General features: G+C 44.7%; 1 protein-coding gene across 1 annotated transcript in view; it reads right to left on the bottom strand.

The window, feature by feature from the left end:
* LOC126184775 (uncharacterized) overlaps positions 1-26,481 on the bottom strand; it is a 170,400-nt gene that overhangs the window by 93,148 nt on the left and 50,771 nt on the right. The window contains exon 7 of the mRNA XM_049927328.1: positions 26,173-26,330. Within this exon, the coding sequence (XP_049783285.1) occupies positions 26,173-26,330 (158 nt within the window). The remainder of the gene's footprint in view (positions 1-26,172; positions 26,331-26,481) is intronic.

The raw sequence follows: 26,481 nt of genomic DNA, 5'->3' as shown, positions 1-26,481 counted from the left end.
ATCTTACAGTTTATGTCACCAACTCTCCCACTGAACTTTGGCATTCTATCCCTTTTTATGCAGCTTCCTTTACAAGCAACTCTCAAATTCAGCAGGGTATGTCTAAAGACATAGGAGACATTTGTTTAGACATGTTCAACTAACAAAACAGCATTTGGCAATCTTGTAAGTCTATCGTTTTGGAGTTCATGCACGTGAAACCTTTCTTTTGTGGTCTTGAGACATTGACATGCCCCATCTTTTTCTCTTCATATTATAACTGACTTCATACAGATATCCCATTTATAAGAACCTGACATTTGGCAACCATTATGAATAAAATTATTTGAAATAATGAATATCTCTCAGGAAAATCTACAACAAAAAAATTAATGCTATTTACATTTGCTGGTCATGAAATATCAATAAAATTATCATTGTAGCACAAACAGTTTGTCAATTGCACACAAGTTATACAAAAGTGACTGTGCTCTGAAGCACCCATACAATATGGGGATGCAATTTTCCAGAAAAGATTGTCAGAATTCTTTTTAAGGTACATGCCTGCAGTTCTGGTAAACATCGGAATCTTTGCACCACAGTATGCCACATGAGAAGCCAAAACAAAATGGTGCAGCCCACTGATAAAGCAGAAACAATGGCACAAAATGGCACGTTTCATCAATGAGCTGTGCCACTTTCCTTTAGCAGAATGCTATAGTTCTGTGTCATGGAGATTTCAGTCTTAATCAGGATTGCTGGCACATACCTGCGAATTGAATTACTATGTTTTCAAGGTAAGTAAAACTGAACTATCCATCGTAACTCAATCATCAAAAGAGAAAATGCTGGAATTTTTTTCACCAACATTACACAAACCTCAGGTAAACTGAAACCAACTACATTCACATTCTGCACTAGTATGGAATTCAACTTGCAATGCAATTAAATTACCGTTTATCCTTAATCATCTCATTATAAGATTCAAATGAAAAAAAAGCAATAAAATCTATGTAACAGCGAACTATTAGCACAAACGCCCATCAGCAACTCAAATAATTCTAAGGTCCAGTGCCTTTGATTATGAAATAGTATATGAAGAAAAATCATTAGCAAGCAGTCCTCTGCAGAGTGTGTTGCTCTACTACAATCAACTGAACTTGGGAAATAGTGTGAGTGTGTAAAGATAAAATGAAATATTTGCTTGATGAAGCCAGTTGGCTGTGGAAGACGCCCGTCCTTGTGTTACAAATGTGATGCAGTGTCATTGACAACGGGACAGACTCCAGTGGTCAGCAGTATCAATGGTTTCTTCGGTGTGTACTGTGTGGCTACAGGCATCCAGCCCTGCTTTTGCAGCTGGTGATGTGCTTTGGGGGGAGGTAGGCCCTGCCTTCACAGAGCCACTATCCTGGATTTTCTCATGGTAAATAACATTTTCTCATGGAGTGGGGGGGGGGGGGAGAGAGAGAGAGAGAGAGAGAGAGAGAGAGAGAGAGAGAGAGAGAGAGAGAGAGAGAGAGAGAGAGAGAGAGAGAGAGCTAAGGTTATACTAGAGCTGTTGGAAGAATGCCTTTCAAAACTGAGACAAAAGTGACTGGAACCTGCGTAACATTTACCTTATCTGGAAGCATATGTTGCGCACTGAAAAAAGGTACAGGAACACTCCATCAAAAGAAGGACCCGACTTCAATCTAATGAGATATCGGGCCACACTAATAAATACAACGAGCATACAAAGTGTAATCCCAATAATGCAGCCACACCAACTACTGGAAAAGGAAGAGGACAGGACCGACAGCACTGCACGACTTTAACAGAATAAAACCTACATCAAAAGAGCTGATGTAAAATTATTAAGCAGCACACGGGTTACTGAGGAGCTGTGCAAGCAATTTGTTACAGTGCAGGGTAAAATAGCATCTCACTTTGGCAATGGTAGCCACATTGCCACAGTCACAAATACCACCCATAAATGGACAAAATGTGTTTAAAAATAACCCAGCTAAATTATGTGGGAAGTCAGGACAACAGGCACGAAACTAGAAAAATAGCTGAGGAAATGAAATTCAATATTCTATGCTTACAGCAACCCATATAAGTGGAAAAAACCCTAGAATACCAGTCACAGATAAAGTCATCATACATACCGGTAGTCAAAATTCAACGACAGACACTGTCATACGTAATAAGAACATCTCAACTAGAAAAATTGTACAATGTTGCAATGAACAAGTAATTTGTGTGGGGGCTTCCAACAATCACATGAAATTTAATTTGTATCTCAATGTATTTCCAGTTCAGCAACACCAGAGAGGGATATGTAGACCAATTTAGAGAGATTAGGCAACTTTGCCAAAGTAAGCCACTAATCTACACCATGGATAAGAATGCAAGGTTATCATTATGATTTAGTTCAGTGCAAGATGAAAGAGTCATAATACTACAAGAAGCCATAATGATATTAAATATGAAAGTGGCAAACAGAAGTGGAAATCCTCCCACATGTGATATGAGTGAAAACACTGCAGCCATCTGGTAAGGAGTGCTGTTCTATATGTCCTCCATGAACATAGGCAAAGCCGATGTGGCCATCAGCCATTGAGCCATCGGTATAAACCACTTCATAGCCCCGGTACACGCCAAGGATCGAGAGGAAGTGGCAGCGGATAGTCGCAGTGTTAACAGACTCTTTAGGGCCATGTGAAAAGTCCAGGCAAAGCCGGGGCCTAGGTGTACACTGTGGAGGTGTTTGTAAATGAACCTCAAGTACAGGTGGTAAGCCATAGACTACAGTTCAGAGAGAAGGGATTGCACATGAACTGCAATTGTAAGCCCTGATCTGGTTCGCCGATGAGGGAGATGAACTGCCGTGGGCGTGAAAAGAAGACGGTATTTCGCATGCGCAGGAGGACTACAAACGTGTGTAATGTAACTGGAGAGCAATTGCGCACACCTAACCTGCAATGGAGGGGCTCCGGCCTCCACCAGGACGCTGGTCACTGGACTCGTCCTAAAAGCTCCTGTCGCTAGGTTCATGCCACAGTGGTGCAGTGGGTCAAGTAAATGCAATACTGAGGGTGCCGCCAAACCATAAACCACACTCCGATAGTCAAGGCGGGATTGAACAAGGGCTCTGTAGAGTGATCTGCACCCCAGATGGTGTTGCTCAGGTAGCGCAGGGCATTGAGGTGCTGCCAGCACTTCCACTTAAGCTGACAGAGGTAAGGAGGTCAAGTTAATTGGGCACTGAAAACCAGCCCTAAGAACCTCTGTGTCTTCACTACAGTGAGCGGATCATCATTAAAGTAAGTTCTGGTTCCAGATGAATGGTACGACGTCAAAAACTTGAAACCATGGGCTAGAGCTCATGGCTGCACCTCGCGGATGGCACCCTGTAGGTAACGCTAAGCAACACCAGTACTGGTGGAGCAGTACGAAATGCATACAGATAAAGTGAGATGGAGGGCCCTACAGCTGCTGTTAGACCATTAATGGCCACTAAAAATAGAGATACACTCAATACGAAGCACTGCGGGACCCCATTCTCCTGGATATGAGAGAGGGGGGGGGGGGGGGGGGACTATGGGAGGCACCAACTTGGACATGTAAAGTACAAAGCGACAGGAAATTGTGGATAAAAATCGGGAGCGGGCCTCGGAGACCCCACTTGTATAATATGGCAAGGATATGATGTCACCACGTGGTGTCATATGCTTTTCGTAAACCAAAAGAGACAGCAATCAAGTGTTGACGTCTGGAAAAGGCTGTTCGGGTGGCAGACTCAAGAGGGACAAGATTATCAGTGGTAGAGCAACCCTGGCAGAAGCCGCCCTGACATGGAGCCAGTAGGCCACTTGACTCCAGGACCCAACCCAACTCAACCGCCGACACACCATACGTTCCAGCAGCTTACAAAGAACGTTGGTGAGGCTGATGGGCTGATAGCTATCCACATGAAGCAGGTTTTTACCGAGTTTAAGCACCGGAATGAGGTTGCTTTCCCGCCACTGCAATGAACGACACCACTGCATCAGATCCGGTTGAAGATGACGAGGAGATGTCACTAGTAGTCAGATGAGAGATGTTTAATCATCTGACTGTGGATCCGATTTGGCCCAGGAGCTGTGTTGGGGCAATGCGCAAGAGCAATGAGAAGCTCCCACTCCGTAAATAGGGCGTTATAGGGTTCACTGTGGCGTGTAGCAAACGGGAGGACTTTCTTTTCCATCGTCTGTTCGAGGGTGCAAAAGGTTGGGGTGTAGGTCTCCAACGCAGAGGCTTGAGCAAAGCGCTCGGCAAAGCGCTCGGCAAAGCGCTCGGCAAAGCGCTCGGCAAAGCGCTCGGCAAAGCGCTCGGCAAAGCGCTCGGCAAAGCGCTCGGCAAAGCGCTCGGCAAAGCGCTCGGCAAAGCGCTCGGCAAAGCGCTCGGCAAAGCGCTCGGCAAAGCGCTCGGCAAAGCGCTCGGCAAAGCGCTCGGCAAAGCGCTCGGCAAAGCGCTCGGCAAAGCGCTCGGCAAAGCGCTCGGCAAAGCGCTCGGCAAAGCGCTCGGCAAAGCGCTCGGCAAAGCGCTCGGCAATCGCATTGATGTTAATATGCCAGGGACACCTGTTGGGGTCTGGTACCCAAAAAGACGTCTGATCGTTGTCCAGACTTGGGAAGGCGAATGCGAGCATGGAGCCACTTAAAGGCTATGAGATGCTCCAGGGAAGGGTGCCACTTATGCTGCTGTAGAGGCCGACGATGCTCCTTAATTACCTCAGGGACTTCCGGCGACCACCAAGGGACCGTCTTTCACCATGGGCACCCCAACGAAAGAGTAATTGCATTTTCCGCCACAGTAACGACTGTTGTTGTCATGTGCTCAACCATCACATCGATGTTTCCCTGTGGGGGAGAGTCAACGGTGACCAAAGAGATGAAAGTTCCCCAGTCTGCCTTGTTTAAAGCTCATCTCGACAGGTGTCCGTGGGCCTGATGCTGGGGCAATGACTGGAAGATGGGGAAATGGTCACTACCACACAGGTCGTCATGTGCTCTCCAGTGGATAGATGGGAGAAGTCCTGATGTATGGCAGCCTCAATACTTAGAGGCAGAGGTTGAACTGAGAAAGTAAAGTTTCGACATCTCTGACTCAGCCAGTAAGCACGGTGCCACCCCACAAGGGGTTATGGGCGTTAAAATCTCCCAAAAGTAGGAAAGATTTAGGGAGGTGATCAATCAGTGCAGTTAATACAGTCAGGGCTACTGCACCATCTGGAGGAAGATATACATTGCAGACAGTTATTTCCTGTGTCGTCGTCATTCTGACAGCCACAGCTTCAAGAGGGGTTTGAAGGCGCACATGTTCACTACAGACTGAGTTTACAACATAAACACAAACTCCATCCGACACTCAATTATAGTCGCTACAGATACCTGTAATATCCCTTATAGCCGCAGAGGGAAGGAGTCTGCATTTGGTTGGTTGGTTGGTTTAGAGGCAGGAGAAATGACCCAACTATGAGGTCATCGGTCCCTTGGTCCTAATAAAACAATGCCACAAGTGTGAGAATAAAACGGACGAAACATATAACACAAAATGGAAAGAAAGGAAAAGCCACAAGAACGAAAGGAAGGCAACGAACACTAAAAGGAACAAAAGAGGACAAGAAAACAGCAGAGAGACACTAGAAACAGAACAATGTAAAACATGAAAGCTGATCACAGTGGCTGGCCAACCACAAAAATAAAAAGGGAAAGCCAGCCACTCTGCAATACATTAAAACCTCCACCCTAAAAGCACTAGCGTGGAGGACACAGAGGGACAAAGGACATGCGCTAAAACCTACATAGAAGTATAAAACCCACTCTCACAGATAAAACGTAAAACTAAAGCTGTTGTGGAGTCACTGTCGCCCAACACAAAAGGCAGGATGCTGGGAAAGTTAAAAGTCTGCCGCAGAGTGGCTAAAAGTGGGCAATCAAGCAAGAGGTGGATGACTGTCATTTGAGAGCCACAGCAACACTGTGGTGGGCTCACACAACGGAGTAGGTAACCACGCGTTAGCCACGTATGGCCAATGCGGAGCCAGCAGAGGACAACTCATTCCCTGCGAGAGACCTGCATGGAAGAATTCCACACATTCATAGTCTCCTTAATGACATGCAGTTTGTTGTGGGTGCTGTTATGCCATTCCGTCTCCCAAAGCCAGAAAACCCTGCGGTGTAAGATATAACGCAGGTCAGCTTCACAGATGCCTATCTCCAGAAGCGGTTTCCGCGTATGCCTGTTTGGCCAGCCTGTCAGCAAGATTGTTGCCTGGGATTCCGATGTGTCCTGGGGTAGACACAAACACCACGGAACAGTGAGACTGTTCCAGGGCATAGATGGATTCCTGAATGGATGCTACCAGAGGGTGGTGAGGGTAGCACTGGTCGATAGCTTGTAGGCTGCTCAATGAGTCAGTACACAGGAGAACTGACTCGCCAGGGCATGAGCGGATGTACTCAAAGAGCACGAGATATGGCTGCCAGCTCTGCAGTCAAAGCACTGCAGCCAACTGGCAAGGACTAATGCTCAATATGTCCTCCACGAACTTATTCGAAGCCTACGTGACCATCAGCCACTGAGCCGTTGGTGTAAACCGCTTCAGAGCCCTGGAACACGGCAAGAATCAAGAGGAAGTGATAGAGAGCAGCAGGGTTAACAGAGTCCTTAGGGCCATGCAAAAGGTCCAGACGAAGCTGCAGCCAAGGCGTATGCCATGGAGGTGTACGTGAACGGACATCAAGTAGAGGTGGTAAAGGGAAGGACTACAGTTCGGAGAGAAGAGGCCGCACGCAAACTGCATTTGTTAGCCCTGATCTGTGCCGCCGATGAGGGAGATGGACTGCCACGGACAGGAAAAAGAGATGGTAATTCAGATGCTCAGGGGAACTATGAATGTGTGCTGCATAACTGGCAAACAGTCGCACATGTCTGATTTGCAGTGGAGGGACACCAGCATCCACCAGTACGCTGGTCACCGGACTCGTCCCAAAAGCTCCTGTTGCTGATCAAACCCTGCAGTGGTGCACAGGGTCGAGTAAATGTAATGCTGGAGGCACTGCCGAACCATAAACCACACTCCCATAATCAATTCGGGATTGGACAAGGGCTCTGTAGAGCCGCAGCAGCATAGAGCAATCTGCACCCCAACTGGTGTTGCTCAGGCAACGGAGGACATTGAGGTGCTGACAGCACTTCTGTTTAAGCTGACGAAGATGAGGGAGCCAAGTCAAACAAACATCGAAAACCAGTCTTAGGAATTGATATGTCTCCACTACAGTGAGTGGATCGTCATTAAGGTAAAGTGCGGGTTCCAGATGGACGGTATGATGCCCACAGAAAATAATTGCATGACTCATGACTGCAGCTGAAAACTGGAAGCCGTGGGATAGAGCCCATGACTGCGCCTTGTGGATGGCTCCCTGGAGGTGCGGCTCAGCAACAACAGTACTGGAGCAGCAGTACAAAATGCAGAAGCCGTCTACATACAGAGAACGGGAGACGGAGGGCCCAACAGCTGCTGCTAGATCGTTAATAGCCACTAAAAATAGAGAGAGACTCAATTCAGAGCCCTGCGGGACTCCATTCTCCTGGATATGGATGGAACTATGGGAGGCACCAACTTGGACACGGAAAGTACGGAGCAACAGGAAGTTTTGGATAAAAATCGGCAGTGGTCCTCAGAGACCCCACTCGTACAATGTAGCAGGGGTATGACGTCACCAAATCATGTCGTATGCTTTACGTCAGTCAAAAAAGACGACAATCAGGTGTTGCCATCTGGAAAAGGCTGTTCGGATAGCAGACTCAAGGGGGACAAGATTATCTGAGGCAGAGAGACCCTGGCAGAAGCCGCCCTTACATGGAGCCAGCAAGCCACATGACTCGAAGACCTAACCCAACTGCCGACACCATACGTTCAAGCAGCTTACAAAGTACGTTGGTGAGGCTGATGGGCTGATAGCTATCCACATCAAGCTGGTTTTTACAGGGTTTGAGCACCGGAATGATGGTGCTCTCCCGCCACTGCAAAGGAAAGACGCCATCGCACCAGATCCGGTTGAAGATGACGAAAAGATATCGCTTGTAGTAAGATGAGAGATGTTTAATCATCTGGCTGTGGATGTGATCAGGCCCAGGAGCTGTGTCGGGGCAATGTGCAAGGGCACTGAGGAGCTCCCACTCTGTAAATGGGGCATTGTAGGATTCACTGCATCGTGTAGTGAATGAGAGGACGTTCCCTTCCAGCCACTGTGAGTGTGCGGAAGGTTGTGTGTGTGTGTGTGTGTGTGTGTGTGTGTGTGTGTGTGTGTTTGTGTGTGTAGGGGAGGGGGGGGGGGGTAATCCTCCGATGCAGAGGATCAAGCGAAGAGCTCGGCAATTGAGTCTGCTTCGGTTCATAACTCGCCATTTATGGTAACACCGGGAAGAGCTGTTGAGGCCTGGTACCCAAATTGATCTTTGCCCAGGCTTGAGAAGGTGCTGTGTGGCACCCAATGGTGGAGACGTATCTCTCCTGACACTCCTCCTTTCGTTGGTTGATGAGGTAGAGAACACAGGCACAGAGCCGTTTAAAGGCTAGGAGCAGCTCCAGAGAAAGGAGCCATTGTACAGCTCGCCGACTCTCCTTAATTGCTTCAGCGACTTCCGGCGAGTACCAAGGGACTGCCTTACGCCTTGAGCACCTAAAGAGCAAGGGATCGTGTTTTCTGCCGCAAAAACAATTATGCTAGTCACCTGCTCAGCCATCACCTCAATGTCACGGTGTGGGGAGATTCAGCGTTGACAACAGAGGTGAATGTTCCCCAGTCCGCCTTGTTCAAAGCCTATCTGGGCAGGCTTCTGTGCACCTGACACTGGGGCAGTGACAGGAAGATGAGGAAGTGGTCACTACCACACAGGTCGTCATGTGCTCTACAGTGGATAGCTGGGAGAAGTCCTGGGCTGAAGCTGGATAAATCAATGGCCGAGTAACTACAACAAGCCACACTGAAATGTGTGGCTGCCCCAGTATTTAAGAGGCAGAGGTCGAATTGTGACAGTAAGGTTTCCACATCTCTGCCTCGGCCAGTAAGCATGATACCACCCCACAAGGGGTTACGGGCATTGAAATCTCCCATAAGTAGGAAAGGTTTTAGGGAGTTGATCAATCAGTGCAGCTAATACAGTCATAGGTACTGCACCATCTGGAGGAAGATATACATTGCAGACAGTTATTTCTGTGACATCCTCATTCTGACAGCCACAGCTTCAAGAGGGGTTTGAAGGGGCACATGTTCACTACAGACCAAGTTTAGGACATAAACGCAAACTCCATCTGACACTCAATTATAGTCGCTACGGTTCCTGTAATATCCATTATAGCCGTGGAGGCCAGGGGTCTGCATTAGCAGGAACAAGGTTTCTTTGAGAGCAATGCAGATAGCAGGTGCAAAGCTTAACAGTTGCCTTAGCTCAGCCAGGCAGTGGAGAAAACCGCCACAATTCTACTGGAGGATGACGTCGTCATGAGACGAGGAAGGCATGGAACATTCAATGAGGCGGTTTACACCTCAGGGTCACCTGCTGCCACCGACTTTTTTCCTGAGCAGTCTATATCCATTGTGCCTGAGGGTCTGGCAAGATCTAGGTCCTCAGCAGACAACAAAACCTCCACCCCATCCTCAGACGCAGAGCTTGTAGGTAGCAGTGGTGTGGGTGTCACCGCAATTTCCTTGGTCTTAGGGGTTTTCTTTCTGGATTTCTCTTGCTGCTCCTTGGATTTCCCTGGCTGGGAGGGTTTCACTGGCTCAGTCTCCAGAACTGAGGATGAGCGTGAAGCCCTACCACCAGTTGCTTTTGGGCTGTTCAGCCACTGGCGGGTGTCGTCTTTCCCACTAGAAGAATTTTGGGGATGGAGTAACCCAAGGGACCCCTTCCTAGTGAGAGAAGCCGAAGAAAACTTATGCTTCTCTGACTTAAAAGTGGGGACAGACGTCCGTGATGCTAGGGGGGGGGGGGGGGAGGAGGGGGGGGCTGTTGCTCCCAAAGGAGGTGGTGCAGGAGCAACAGGGAGGGAAATGCCCCCCACCATCAAGGGGGCAGGTGTAGTCTTCCACTCTGACAGGTGACCTGGGTTGGCAGAGTTGATGGCGCCAAAACTGTTGTAGTGGCGGCGTAAGATGATGTCATATGCATAGGATGCAGGTGTTCAAATTCTCTCTTAGCCTCAGTGTAGATCAGTCTGTCCAGGGTCTTGTACTTCATGATTTTCCTTTCTTTCTGGAGAATCCTGCACTCAGGCGAGCCAAGCGAATGGTGCTCTCCGCAGTTGACACAGATGGGAGGTGGGGCCAATGGAGTATTGGGATGTGATGGGCGTCCGCTATCTCGGCATTTGATGCTAGAAGTACAGCAGTAAGACATATGGTTGCACTTAAAGCACCGCATCGGAGAAGGGACATAGGGCTTTACATCACACCGGTAGACCATCACCTTGACCTTCTCTGACAATGTATCACCCTCAAAGGCCAATATGAAAGCACCGGTGGCCCCCTGATTATCCTTCGGACCCCAGTGGACAAGCCGGATGAAACTTACACCCGCCACTCTAAATTGGCGCGCAGCTCATTGTCGCACTGCGAAAGAAGGTCTCTGTGAAATGATACCCTGGACCATATTTAAGCTCTTACAGGGAGTGATGGTTACAAAAACATTCCCCAGCTTGTCACAAGCAAGTAACACTCTTGACTAGGTAGAGGATGCTGTTTTGATCAAGACTGACCCAGATCTCATTTTGTACAAGCCCTCCAACTCTCCGAACTAGTCCTCTAAATGCTCAACAAAAAACTGAGGCTTCATCATCATGACAGATTCCCCATCATCACTCAAACATACAAGGTACCAGGGCAAGTAAGATCCGCTGTCACCCTTAGCCTGAAATTCTTCCCATGGTGTGGCCAGGGAGGGGAACGTTTTGGAGTAATACTTCTGTGCATTGAATTGAGCTCGTGATCACTTAGAGACTGCTGGTGTTTCACCACCAGCAGGAGATGATGGCCTATGCTTCATCGCGTGTCATCTGCCACCCCCTCTGACCAGGGGCCCTCCCGACGGGCGCCACCCAGCCGCAGCAAAGGCCAACTGGCAGGATGGTCATTGCCAGGTGTCCCAATACCCTAGGGTGACGGGCATCTACTCCTTGGCATACGTGGAGAGTTAATGGTGCAGGCATCAGCAGAGCGATCCCTGTGTGGTCAGGGGGCTACAGCCAACAGGGTACATGGACCCACCACAACAACAGACTGGCTACCGTGCTGGATATCAGGTGCAAAGAAGTCCACAGTCATCATCAACGCAGAAATCGACACTGCATAGTGCATGGTGGAAAACGCACCCAGGAAGGTGTCCTCGCCCAAGAGATGGAAAATGGGCAGGACTGCAATGCGACAACGAGAAAGTGGGCTAAAGATCTCAATGCACTATGGACACAATGCACCTTGTAAGGCGCCCCTCCCCAATTGGCTCGCTCTTCGGGAAAATTTTGAAGAATGGAGGTCAAACCCTACAGGAGACCATCACATAAAGGCTACAACATGTCAGAGTTCTTTTAGTCGCCTCTTACGACAGGTAGGAATACATCAGGCCTATTCTAACCCCTGCACCCGCAGGGGGGTTACTTCAACATTCTGGATGACCAAGTGTTGTCTTTTCGCCTACATCTTCATGATTATTGTGTGTTGATGTTCGTCGTGTGACAAATGTGGATGTTGTCGTAGATTAGTGAGCACGGAAGTGAAATGTCAGGATTGTGGGTTGGTGTTTCACTGGGGCGATTGTAGCGGGGAAGCTGATATATTTCCAGATGAGACTTGCCAATGGAGTTGTAGATTAAGTAGCCACAAGAAAATCGTGGAACAGGGAAAAAAGATTTGTGCCCTTCAGGCTGAACTAGAAATGGTGTACTTCAAATTAGATGGGTTGAAGGGTGAAAAAGAGAATGGGAGCTGGGAACAGATAAGTCATAGTCAGAAAGAGAAAACCCCAGAAATCACTTTTCCCATTCCAGTGAGCAATCAGTTTGACTTGTTACCTGAAGTAAAAGAGCCTCAAATAGTTTTTGAGCAAAGTAGGGTGCAGCGGACTTGTAGTAACAATTGTAATGCTAGGTAGGGAGTAATGTCAAACAGAATGTGCTGTTAGGTAGCAGTCATAGGAGAGGTGTACGCCAGTTGCAACCGGATAGGCTAGGAGTCGAGTAACAGGTCAAAAGCATTGTGAAACATAGTGCTGAGCTTAGCCAGGTTACAGAAAACCTAGGGGCCTTGTGCAAAGATTTTAATAGTGAGGACCATGTTCTTATAGTTGGAGGAGCAAGAAACAGCCTGGCTAGCAATTCGGACTATAGTATTAGGTGTAACCTAGATGTAATAAGAGTGGCAACAGCTCACACTCGTGTGGGATTTGTGGATGTTTTGCAGCGCCATGACCAGCCCTGGGTTAATAAGGCTCAACCGTGTTAACAGAGAGTGAAAGGGGGGGGGGGGGGGGTTGTTACTGTTGGCAGAATCTAAATCTCATATCTGTGCTGTGCCTGTTGGTGCAATTGAGAAGTGGGGTTACACTAGTCATGGCCGGTTGGTTGGTATGCGGGGCTTGAAGGGACCAGACTACAAAGGCCATCAGTCCCTTTTTCCTCGATCTTGAAACACCCACAAGGAACAAACACAAGCAACGGAGATGATATGGGATGACACAGAACAAGACAGACAGACAAAGACCAGAAGAGAGGAATTAAAAGTAAACACAGTGTTACAGTGGTTGGCCGATCATGGGGAAAAAACGAAAAGCCAACCACCAAGAGAGACACTAAAAAGCCCAATCTAAAGCCGTAGTCCAAAGGCCAGATTCAACATGAAAGAAAGATAAAACCCTCAGATCGAGCAATAAAAGCCCCCTGCACAAATAAAACTCAAAACAAAGCCTGCCATGGCAGAGTCATCCATTAATGGCAGCGTCATCTGTTAAAAGTGCAGGAAGCGTATCAGGCAGCGAAAATGTCTGCCTGAGTGAAAACGTCTGCCTCAGCAAAAACGTCTGCCTGAGTGCAGTTAGAAGGGGACAGTCCAACAAAATGAGGACCACTGTCAATGCTAAACCACAGCGACAGAGAGGTGGCTCCTCGCGGCGCAATAAATAACTGTGCGTCATCCAGGTGTGCCCAATGCGCAGCCGTCAGAGTACAACAGAGTCCTTGAAAGAGGCCCGAAAGGAGGAGCACCAATCACTGGTAGTTTCCTTGACAATCTGAAGTTTGTTGGGTGAAGGCAGGGTGCGCCATTCATCACATCAGGTACCAAGGACCTTCCGCTGCAAAACTGAACGGAGATCACACTCCAGAAGTCCAATCTCCAAAGCCGGTGCACTGACAGTCTGTTTGGCCAGCATGTCAACACGTTCATTACCCAGGATGCCGACATGACCCAGGGTCCATATAAAAACGATGGAGCAGCCACAACGGGCAAGAGTATGGATTGACTCCTGGGTAGCCATCACCCAACGAGAGCAAGGAAAACACTGGTCAATAGCCTGTAAACTGCTCAGGGAGTCACTACAGGACTCACCTGAGCAGGAGCGGATACACTTTAGGGCGCGAGAGATGGCGACCAGTTCGGCAGTGAAAACACTGCAGCCAGCTGGCAATGAGCACTGTTCCAAATGATCCCCAAGAGTAAGAACATAACCAACTCTACCAGCAACCATCGAACTGTCTATATAGACCACGTCAGAGCCATGAAACGCGGGAAGGATGGAAAGAAAGCAGCGGCGAAGGACCTCAGGAGGGACCGAGTCCTTCGGACCCTGTGCCAAATCCAGCCGAAGGCATGGGCGGGGCGCACATAATGGAGGTATGCGTATATGGGCCCAGAAAATAGGTGAGTTGATACAGATGGGAGGCAGGGCACATGGAGTCTCAACATGTGAGGCTGGAAGCACAGCAGGAAGACATATGGCCGAACTTCCAACACTTAAAGCACTGCATCAGGGAGGGATATAGAGCTTGACGTCATAATGGTAGAACATCACCTTGGCCTTCTCAGGCAATGTATCGCCCTCCAAGGCCAAGATGAAGGCACCAGTCGCAACCTGATTATCCCTCGGACCCCGATGAACGAGCCGGACAAAATGAACACCTCGCCACTGTAAATTGGCGCGAAGCTCGTCATCAGACTGAAAAAGAAGGTCCCTATGGAAAATAATACCCTGGACCATATTTAAACTCTTAGGGGATGTGATGGTAACTGGAACATCCCCCAACTTGTCACAAGCGAGTAATGCCCCTGACTGGGCAGAGGGTGCCGTTTTTATCAAAACGGACCCAGAGCGCATTTTGGACGCATCAGCAGAGCGATCCCTGTGTTGTCAGGGGGCTACAACTAACAGGGTACATGGCAGCCCCCACCACAACGGACTGGCTACCATGCTAGATATCAGGTACAAAGAAGTCCATGGTCACTGTCGGCACAGAAAGCTACACAGCATAGTGGATGGTGGAAACTGCACCCAGAAATGTATCCTCGCCCAAGAGATGGAGAGTGAGCGGGACTGCAATGTGACGATGAGAAAGCAGGCTAAAGATCTCAATGCACGACGGACACGGTGCACCATGTAAGGTGCCCTTCCCCAATTGGCTCATTCTTCAGAAAAATTTGGAAGTATGGAGGTCAAACGCTACAGGGGACCATCACATAAGGGCCGAAATGTGAGACTCCTTTTAGTTACCTCTTACAACAGGCAGGAATACTGCGGGCCTATTCTAACCTCCGGACCCGCAGGAGGGCACTAGTCATGACCTGCACCTGGATAGGAGGGGGAAGGATAGATTAGTTGATCATCTTGCAGAAAACGTAAGGGGGGCCACATGCACACAAGACAAAATACCTGTGATTACTGGAGTCAGAGGGACACATTTTTTTAGTTTAGAGTCAGGTTACAGATAGAGTATTGAAAGAGATTAAAACAGAACAGTGTCATAATGTTTGCAGCAGTATCCGAAGAAATAAAATTTATGTATTTCATCAGAACATCAGAGGATTGAAAAATAAGATAGATGAGCTTCTTGGATGTCTAGAAAATGGTGTAAAATCTGAAGGTATAGATGTTTTGTGTCTCTCTGAACACCGTGTAACCGCAGGGATGGAGAAGTTAAATTTAAGGGATTACAGATTAGCATCTTATTCATGTAGAGTCAACATGGGAAGAGGAGTTGCTACTTACATGAAAACTGAACATAAAGTCAATAATATTGAAACAAATAGTTTTTTGTATATCAGATCCTTGAAGCAAGTGCTTGTGAGTTGCTACTGCAATATACTTCTACAGTAATTTTAACAATCTACAAATCCCCTCAAGATAACTTTCAGCTACTCATGAAAAATCTAGAGGCATTATTGAGCTACCTGTAAAACAAAAAGAATCAGTCAGTGGTGATTTTAATATAGATTTCTTAAAAGGTACAGATAGGAAAAATGAGCTAGAATTTCTGTTTGGTTGTTTCAATCTAGTATCTGCTGTAAATTTTCCAACTCGTGTGTAGCAGGATAGTAGGTCACTTATCAATAACATTTTCATAGACAGTGCTCAGGCAGAAGCAATTAATGTGTACCCAGTTGTTAATGGGCTATCTGATCATGATGCACATTTAATGGAAATAACACATAGCACCTTACAGACTTCAGGCAGGTTCATACAAGGCAGAGAGGCTTACTGATGCGAACAGGGTACAGAGTTTTAAAAGTAGCCTAGAAGAGGTAGAATGGACTTAAGTATACACAGAAAATGATGCTGATGCCAAATTCATTTTATTCCACAGTAAATTTGTCTCAATATTTGAGAGTTGCTTTCCTGAAACGTTATCCAAAAAAGCCATTACAGAGTCAAGTAAGCCATGTATTACCAAGGGAATTAAGATATCGTGAAAGAGGATGAGGGAAATATATAGACAGGCCAGAATAAGTCAGGATTCGATGTTACTTGCTTATTACAAAATATCTGTAAAACATCATACCGATAAAATAATGATAAAAATTATCTGTGGAACATGACACAACTAAACTAAATAAAGTCCGTGACTGGGCAGAGGATGCTGCTTTTATCAAGACTGACTCAGATCGCATTTTGGACAAGCCCTCCACCTCCCCAAACTTGTCCTCTAAATGCTCTACAAAAAACTTTGGCTTCATCAAAACAAAGGAGTCCCCATCAGTTCTCGTCCATACGAGGTCCCGGGATGAATAAAGTTCGCTGCCATCCTTAGCCTGGTGTTCCTCCCATGGTGTGGCCAAGGAAGGGAACGATTTAAGGTCATACTTTCTTGCATCGTACTGAGACTTTGAAGGCTTAGAGACTGCTGGTATTTGATAACCAGCAAGTGATGATGGGTTACACTTCATCACGCATCATCTGCCCTGATGCCACCCACACCAACCAGGGGCCCTCCCCATAGGTGCCACCCAGCTGCAGCAACGGCCACCTGGCAGGATGGCCATTTCTGGGAGTCCTGATGCCCCAGGATGATGGGCATCTACTCCTAGGCATATGTGGGGAGTTAACGGTGCAGGCAACAGCAGAGCTGATCCCCGTGTTGTCAGGGGGCTACAACCAACAGGGTACATGGCAGCCCCACCGCAAAAGACTGGGTACCGTGCTGGATATTAGGTGCAAAGAAGTCCATGGACATCATCAGCGCAAAAAGCGACACTGCATAGCGCATGGTGAAAAACGCACCCAGGAAGGCGTCCTCAACCAAGAGATGGAGAATGAGATGGACTGCAGTGCGACAAGGAGAAAGTGGGCTAAAGATGTCAATGCACAATGGGCACAATGCACTACGTACGGCACCCTTCACCAATTGGCTCGCTCTTCGGGAAAATTTTGAAAAATGGAGGTCAAACCCTACAGGAGACCATCACATAATGGCCGAAATGTGAGAGACTCCTTTTAGTCGCCTCTTACGACAGGCAGAAATACCTCGGGTCTATTCCAATCCCCAGACCAGCAAGGGGATGCTGGAGAGAAGCTGCTATTTGGTAGACTACAGGAGAAAAGTCTTCATGGAATGAACTCCCAACAATGAGTTCAGAAGTAGGAAGTCAACAAAAGACATTACAAATGAGATGAAAAAGCTTCCAAAAAATGCTGTTGTCATGATGGTAGATGTTTACATTGCATTTAGTCACTTACGGTACTCAGGGAACTTTGGAAATGAGCATTATACAACTGTTTCGAGGACCACAGAGTTATTCTCTTTTACTGCAAGCTCTTTGGTTACCACAGTTTTGGAGGTAGTATGGACCAAAACAAGAAAAAATGCCAGTAAATAGGTACTCTAAACTGCATACCTTAGGAGCTATGGGCACTTGTTCAGTAGATGAGATGTGTTTTACAGCAGTGAAGATGAACAAGTGCTTGCAGCTTTTAAGGTATGTATTTTAGAGATCATATTTACGAAGACTTTTTTTCTTGTTTTGATCCATATTACCACCCCGTACTACCATCTCTGAAAGTTTCCTACCCTCCACTCTTAACAACAACAGTACCCATACATGTATTCCAGTCAGAGATACCAGCATGATTTCTGCTTATAATTTTTGACTGTCACTTCTGGACCAGGGTCTGTTACCTTAAATTGATTCACTGACCTTTCTCCATCAGTCCTGAAAGTGTTCATCACCACCATCACCACCACCATCATCATCGAATCACCCCATATTATCAAAACAGAGGGAACTCTGTTGTGACCAGGAGAGATGCTTACAAAAAATTTTTAAAGCTGGTCTCAGGGATCCATAAATGGTACTAGGAAAGCTGCAGAATAATGACATGCTCACAGGAGTGTGGCATATGCAGATGATTTGCTGAGTGTTGTGAAGGGGAGTTCCACAAGTAAACTGGAATAAAGATGTGGAACAGCCCTTCAAGAATTACATCAGTTGTGCCAAGGAGTTAAATTGTATATTGTACCTGTAAAGATCAAGGACATAATCATGAAATGAAGCAACAGGTCCATAAAGAGAAAGTCCATACTGAAGAAATAAACAGGAGGTGCAAGAACATAAAAACAGAATTAGTAGCCTAGCTAGTGATTATATTTAAACTACCGATGCAAACACTAATAACTGATCATGGATCGTAACTATCTCTACTCCGAATGCTTGAGTGCACGGACTTCTGCTCACAACACTAGCACTGTATTCAACACGGCCAACACAATGTGTAATACTCCTTCGGTTATTAGGAGCTGTTGATATTGTGTCAGTTGAGGTGTTCCAGGCCATACCTGTGATATTTCCTCTCAGTCTCCACATAAGAAAAAAAGCTGTAATGTATTGGCTGAAGAAAGAAAAAATAGTCATGAAATATGGAATTTAATAGACACATGAGCCACAAGCAGTGAGCAAATTCTGAATCAGAACCAGACATTATGGGATGATACCTAGACTCCACATAAAACAGAATGGGTATGAGACACCTGGATCCCACAAGAGACCTGACAGTTCTTGACAGGTCATGGGCCTTACAACACCTGCTGGCACAGAACTGGGCATAGACAAACCTCCAAATGTGCCTGTGGGGAGGAAGGCACACCAAAACATACTCTCTGTTGTGTGCCAAAACTGTTGATATAGATTGGCAGCAGCTGAATTAGCACTGAACTTATGTTATTCCCCTGCCCCATCCACTGAACTACAGGTGGTAAGTGACGAAAGGTCAACAAGTAATGCAATAAAGACAGTTGACGTCGACATCTGAAACAGGCAAATAGCAAACAACCCACCATGAGTATATGTAACTCCACTACCACAGTGGAAGAGGAACTGGGGGCCAGTATCTCACCACCCATGAAATTCTAAATCACGATGACATGCACCAGCATATGGCTGCACTCCTCACCAATAACAAAGATGATCCCTCTAAGCAGGGGAATCATCCCCTGCAATCAGGGACCCAGCAGACAATGGAAGAGGCAGCTTCAACACTCTCTGCTGTGACCAAGGAACCAGCAGGGTGTGCTCACATGACAAGGTAGGTGGGGGGGGGGCAGTTTATGATATGTCTTGTGAAATGTGGCAGACAAGAACTGGTGTTATTACTGTTAATCTATTTAAATTAGTTACAGTTGTTACCAGTGACAGATTGAAGATAAACAGGTTGTAGGCCAATAGTAATGACAGGTGTACTCACATATGGTAGTCTGTGTCATTTCATTCACAGTAGAAGCAAGCAAATACTGGAGTGTCAACTGTACCCTGCATCTTGCACAAAACAAGGTGATCTGTTTGCAACTCCAAGCACAACTGAAGTTGCAAGATTCTGGTCAACAGTACTGTAGCTTGACAATTATTTAATTTGCTTTTAATGGTAATACATTTTAATGTATTTGTTTCTGTCTCGACTAAACAAAAAAAAAAGTAGAAACTGATATGGCGATGGGAAGTAGTATTGTGTTAGCTGTAATAGTGCATTTCTTATCAGTTGGCATTGTACTGGAAATAAACCTGACTTGATGATGATGACGACAACGACTATGAAACAACAAGAAAAATATCCACTATCCCCGGTCCCAGTAAATACACTAAACTTTCCTGGTCACTGGATTCTGGGGGACCAGGAACATAATGAGAAGGAGAAGAATTGGAGCTTCTCAAAACCTCTTCGCAAATACTATATAGGCATGCTCAATACAACAATACAATCAAATTCCAACAGCTTATGGATGTTCTGAAAATATTTCACACCAAAATCCTCGCAAAAAGAAGACATGCATTTCACAGATGAAAACCAATTCAATACAGAAAACTACAGGATATATGTACAAAAACCTGCTGTCAGACGAGGAACACTGACAATGTTTGGCACAGGATTTGCAGTTCACAAATCAATCATAGACAACATCCTAGATTTCATTTCAGTGTCAGAAAGAATATCTACAATAACCTTCAAATCAGGAAACAAAATATATGCAATCACCAACACACATGCACCAATAAATGATCACAACAGAAAGAAACCACAAGAAGTCTGACTTTTGGAAAGACATGGAAGAAATAACAAAATACCAGAAAGACATGTTAAAATTGTATTACCAGACTCCAATGCACAACTAGGCAAGGAGAAGAAGTATAAGCAAATCACAGGGCCATACAAAAATGCACCAACAAGAGTGGGGAACATCTCATACATTACCGTCAAAATTTTAGCTTAAAAATTACATAAACATTATTTCAAAAACCAAAATGCCCAAAAACATATGGGGAGAATTTCGAACAAATCACATAGCCACCACAAGCAAAAATAAAAGGGAAATTCTGAATATGAGACCATGCAAAGGATACTTCCAAGTCTCACCATCACTTGTTACAAGTGAAAACTAGACCAACACCAAGAAAAACACAGGAAAAAATTATAAGGCTGAACCGAGAATACTTTAAGATAAACAAAGACAAAATTATTGAAGAAATTAATTAAAGTTAAACAGAAAATTGTGGTTCATGGTGTGGGTTCCTGTAGTCATGTCCTAGTTCATGAACCACGGGCAACGTATGAGTGGCCAAGTAAGTGGTCCCGACAGTCAGGATACCAATTACTTTGGAATAAGGCTGGGCATCTCGGACATATTCTGAGTCGTGGTCACCTTTGTGCTCATACGGCAAAGACTACCAAATCCACCGGTTAGTCCCTCAGCCGTTAGGGGTGAAACCCAATGGGACTCGGGGCAAGTAAGGCTAGCAACCTGCTTCCCTGGTACTTTAAATATGATGCTGGCAACAATCAGAGCAAAATGCCTCGGACCTTTGGAGGTGACGGAGTCCCACCTCTAACTGACAAAACAGGGACTCCAAAGATACGACTTGGCAAACAAATGGTAATGAGATGGGGAGCTATTAATATCAATGGGGGCTACTCTAGGAAGAAGGTAGAGCTGGCAGAGGCTGCAAGTAAGATGGGGCTGGACGTTTTAGCTGTTAGTGACATTCGGGTAAGGGGTGAGAAAGAAGAGGAAGTGGGAGAATACAAGGTCTACCTGTCAGGAGTCAAAGCAGGAATAGCACAATGGGGTGTAGGGCTTTACATCAGGAAAGAAATGGAACCCAGCGTAGTTGCAATAAGGTATGTAAACGAACGACTGATGTGGATAGATTTGACAGTGTCTAGCAAGAAAATTAGGATTGTGTCAGTATATTCGCATTGTGAAGGGACAGATCAAGATAAGATGGATAGTTTTTATGAGGCACTCAGTGATGTAGTTGTTAGAGTAAAGGACAATGACAGTGTTCTGCTCATGGGTGATTTTAATGCCAGGATTGGAAATCGAACAGAAGGGTATGAAAAGGTTATGGGTAAATTTGGAGAGGATATGGAGGCCAACAGGAACGGGAAACAACTCTTGGATTTCTGTGCCAGTATGGGCTTAGTAATCACAAACTCCTTTTTTAAACATAAGAACATTCACCGGTATACTTGGGAAGGCAGGGGAACCAGATCTGTCATTGACTATATAATAACAGATCAGGAATTCAGGAAGGCTGTGAGGGACACACGTGTATTCAGGGGATTCTTTGATGACACTGATCATTATTTAATCTGCAGTGAAATTGGGATTGTGAGGCCGAAAGTGCAGGAGGTCAGGTCCATATGTAGGAGGATAAGAGTGGAGAAACTTCAGGATAAGGAAATCAGGCACAAGTACATAACAGCGATCTCAGAAAGGTACCAGTTAGTTGAATGTAGCCAATTACAGTCATTGGAAAAGGAATGGACAAGGTACTGGGACACTAGAAGTGGCTAAAGAATGTCTTGGAACAGTAGTGTGTAAAAGTAGGAAGAAACGAACAGCTTGGTGGAATGATACAGTCAAGGCAGCCTGTAAAAGGAAAAAGAAGGCGTATCAAAAATGGCTACATACCAGAACCCAGGTAGACAGAGAAAGTTATGTTGCAGAAAGAAACAAAGCCAAACAGATAATTGCAGCATCCAAGAAGAAATCGTGGGAAGACTTTGGAAACAGGTTGGAGACTATGGGTCAAGCTGCTGGAAAACCATTCTGGAGTGTAATTAGCAGTCTTCGAAAGGGAGGTAAGAAGGAAATGACAAGTATTTTGGACAGGCCAGGAAAACTGCTGGTGAATTCTGTGGATGCCTTGGGAAGATGGAGGGAATATTTTGAAGAGTTGCTCAATGTAGGTGAAAATGCGATCAGTAATGTTTCAGATTTCAAGGTAGAATGGGATAGGAATGATGATGGAAATAGGATCACATTTGAGGAAGTGGAAAAAATGGTCAATAGATTGCAGTGCAATAAAGCGGCTGGGGTGGATGAAATTAAGTCGGAACTCATCAAATACAGTGGAATGTCAGGTCTTAAATGGCTACACAGGATAATTGAAATGGCCTGGGAGTCGGGACAGGTTCCATCAGACTGGACAAAAGCAGTAATCACACCAATCTTTAAACATGGAAACAGAAAAGATTGTAACAACTACAGAGGTATCTCTTTAATCAGCATTGTGGGTAAAATCTTCTCAGGTATTGTTGAAAGGAAAGTGCGAGTATTAGTTGAGGACCAATTGAATGAAAATCAGTGTGGGTTTAGGCCTCTTAGAGGTTGTCAGGACCAGATCTTTAGCTTACGGCAAATAATGGAGAAGTGTTATGAGTGGAACAGGGAATTGTATCTATGCTTTATAGATCTAGAAAAGGCATATGACCGGGTTCCTAGGAGGAAGTTATTGTCTGTTCTACAAGATTATGGAATAGGAGGCAAACTTTTGCAAGCAATTAAATGTCTTTACATGGATAGTCAGGCAGCAGTTAGAGTTGACGGTAAATTGAGTTCATGGTTCAGAGTAGTTTCAGGGGTAAGACAAGGCTGCAACCTGTCTCCACTGTTGTTCATATTATTTATGGATCATATGTTGAAAACAATAGACTGGCTGGGTGAGATTAAGATATGTGAACACAAAATAAGCAGTCTTGCATATGCGGATGACTTAGTTGCGATGGCAGATTCAATTGAAAGGTTGCAAAGTAATATTTCAGAGCTAGATCAGAAATGTAAGGACTATGGTATGAAGATTAGCATCTCCAAAACGAAAGTAATGTCAGTGGGAAAGAAATATAAACGGATTGAGTGCCAAATAGGAGGAACAAAGTTAGAACAGGTGGACGGTTTCAAGTACTTAGGATGCATATTCTCACAGGATGGCAACATAGTGAAAGAACTGGAAGCGAGGTGTAGCAAAGCTAATGCAGTGAGCGCTCAGCTACGATCTACTCTCTTCTGCAAGAAGGAAGTCAGTACCAAGACTAAGTTATCTGTGCACCGTTCAGTCTTTCGACGAACTTTGTTGTATGGGAGCGAAAGCTGGGTGGATTCAGGTTACCTTATCAACAAGGTTGAGGTTACGGATATGAAAGTAGCTAGGATGATTGCAGGTACTAATAGATGGGAACAATGGCAGGAGGGTGTCCACATTGAGGAAATCAAAGAAAAACTGGGAATGAAGTCTATAGATGTAGCAGTCAGGGCGAACAGCTTAGATGGTGGGGTCATGTTACACTCATGGGAGAAGCAAGGTTACCCAAGAGACTCATGGGTTCAGCAGTAGAGGGTAGGAGGAGTCGGGGCAGACTGAGGAGAAGGTACCTGGATTCGGTTAAGAATGATTTTGAAGTAATAGGTTTAACATCAGAAGAGGCATCAATGTTAGCACTGAATAGGGGATCATGGAGAAACTGTATAAGGGGTGCTATGCTCCAGACTGAATGCTGAAAGGCATAATCAGTCTTAAATGATGATGATGATGATGATGATGAGAAAATTGAACAGACCTCACGAAGTCAACCTCCTAGGAAACAAAAACACAGATGGTGAAACAATTTGTGATCAGGCCACTGAACATAGAATCGAGGCCTGGAAGAAGTTTAGTAGCAACAGAGAAAAAGAGATATGGCAAGATTCCCACGAAGTCCAGAAACAATCCGCGAAAGGTATTACAAGAGGGAAAAGGACATACGACAAAAACAGACTAAATGAAATTGAGGAAGAATTCAAGTGGAACAACCCAAGAAATTTCTACAGAATTTTCAGGGAAAATATAAAGGATTATCAGCCTCCAAATATTTGCTTCAAAAGAACAGATGAATCTCTGGAAAGAAATACTAAAGAATACTGCAACATTCTTAAAAATTATTTTGAAAAATTCCTCAATTGCGAGAAGCCTAAAGAAAAATTACTCTTCACCAAAACAGTACCAAACCCAAATTCAAGGTCACATTCAATAATAGAGGTAGAAGAGATTATATAAACAGAGCCCCAGGAGAAGACAGTACTATTTCTGAGTTCTGGAAACTTGGAGACCAACCCATCACGAAGAAAATATATGGAATACAGAGAAAATTCCACAGGAATGTGTGTTGATTTGCCACTCCACAAAAATGGTCGCAAGACAGACCCTAATAACTACAGACGTGTCTGATCAGTCACCTACAAAATTCTCTTCAAGGCATTACTCAACAGACTAGAACCACAAGCTAATACAAAGATAGGTGAATACCAAGCAGGCTTCAGGAAAAGAAGATCCTGTATCAAACAAATTTGGAATCTGAATGCGTCTGAAGATCAGGCAGATGAGCAAAACTGTAGTCATATTTGTGGACTTTAAGAAGGCCTACGACTCCATAGATAGGCAGATTCTCTTTGACACATTAGAAGAATATGGAATAGACATGAAAACTAGGACACTTGCATAACATACACTTGTTAACACCATATCCAAACTACAATTTATGGGAGAAATCTTGGACCAATTTGAGACACATACATGGGTCAGACAAGGAGATGGTCTCTCACCACTTTTATTCAAGACTGTCTTGGACAAAATTATCAAACAATGGGAAGAAAAAGTGAAAGAAATTCAGTTAGGAAGAATGTGTGCAAACAAGACGATCATAAAATGCCTGACATTTGCAGATTATCTTGCAATACTCAGCAACAATAGACAAGAAGCACTGGAATACTAACATGAAGTCTCTGTTAAAACATGTCTACAGATATTGTATGAGAAGACACAATACAAAGAATGAAAGAACAACAACAACAACCACCAAGACCTATACACAAAATACAGAAATGTTAAAAATTCAAAAATCTTGGGGAATATATACAAATAGAAGGATCAAACAAGGTACCCAACATGCAAAGAACAGAAAAACTTCAGGAAGCATAAAAACTGACATGGGCACATGACAATAAAAAAAATATTTCAAGACAGGCTAAATTCGGCCACTACAGTTCAGCTTTACAACCAAAAGCACTCCACGCATCATAAACGAGCTCAATAGGAGCATCAGGCATTACAGAGACAGAAAAAAACAGAATGTAAAATTCTCAGAAAATTTTTTGGAGCAATACACATATTTTATATGGATGAAGAGACTATGAAAAGAATTATATGAACACACAGACAGGCTCACCAGCCTCATCAGAAAATGCTGACTAACATTCTATGGACACATACGGAGAATGAGCAACAGACTCACAAAGGGGATTTTTGGTATAGTAAATAGTTCGATCAAAAAAAACCAATTGGTTTCAAAAAATAGAAAAAGACCTAAAACAAACACGGATCAGTACTAAAATGATAAATGCAAGAGACAAATTCAGAAACAAAATTATGAACACGAAATTTGAAGTAAAAGAAAGAAAGGGAACAGACCAAATATGGACAGAGCAAAGAAAACAGGAACATAGCCAAAGAATGAAGATGTTTGGGAAGAGAAAAAGAAGAAGGAAACAATAAAAAATGAATAATCATGTAACTTTCAAGTTAATCACTGTCCTGCAGGCAAAAATTAATAATAATAATAATAATAATAATAATAATAATAATAATAATAATAATAAAGTAATAATGAAGACAGCTTGTGTTTAAATTATCGGTACAAGTCTTCCATATAATAAATAAGCAAACAAATAAAATAAATAACTTCAACTGTAAGCACACCTGCAATAAGTAAGCAAATTCTGGCAGACATATTACAATGATTTTTCACTTTTTACATAACTATCAGTCTAACACTGTTTAGTCAGGCATAACACATTTTAATGACCCAACATTTCCTTACCTTTGAATCATCTGCTTTCAATCTCAAACATCCTGGAACATCTAAACATTCTTTTTGTTCCTGTCCTGCGTTATCATGTTCGTAGAACGTTACATCTTCATAATTATGCTGCTCCTCCCATGGAGGTTCTATATCATTAATTGAACCTGTGTTTGGTTCTGGAAAAAAGAGAGACCACAACAGATTTTATATAAATACTATTTGAGACTTGAGGGTAGTTGTTTCTACACTCACTAATACACAAAAGCTGCATTTTGCAATCCAGATCCAAAACATTTCACAAAATTATTTAGCTGGCACCAGGGAAAG

This window comes from Schistocerca cancellata, chromosome 4 (genome assembly GCF_023864275.1).
Source record: "Schistocerca cancellata isolate TAMUIC-IGC-003103 chromosome 4, iqSchCanc2.1, whole genome shotgun sequence".
NCBI classification, from domain to species: Eukaryota; Metazoa; Arthropoda; class Insecta; order Orthoptera; family Acrididae; genus Schistocerca; species Schistocerca cancellata.
This window is presented reverse-complemented; position numbering and strand designations above follow the sequence as displayed.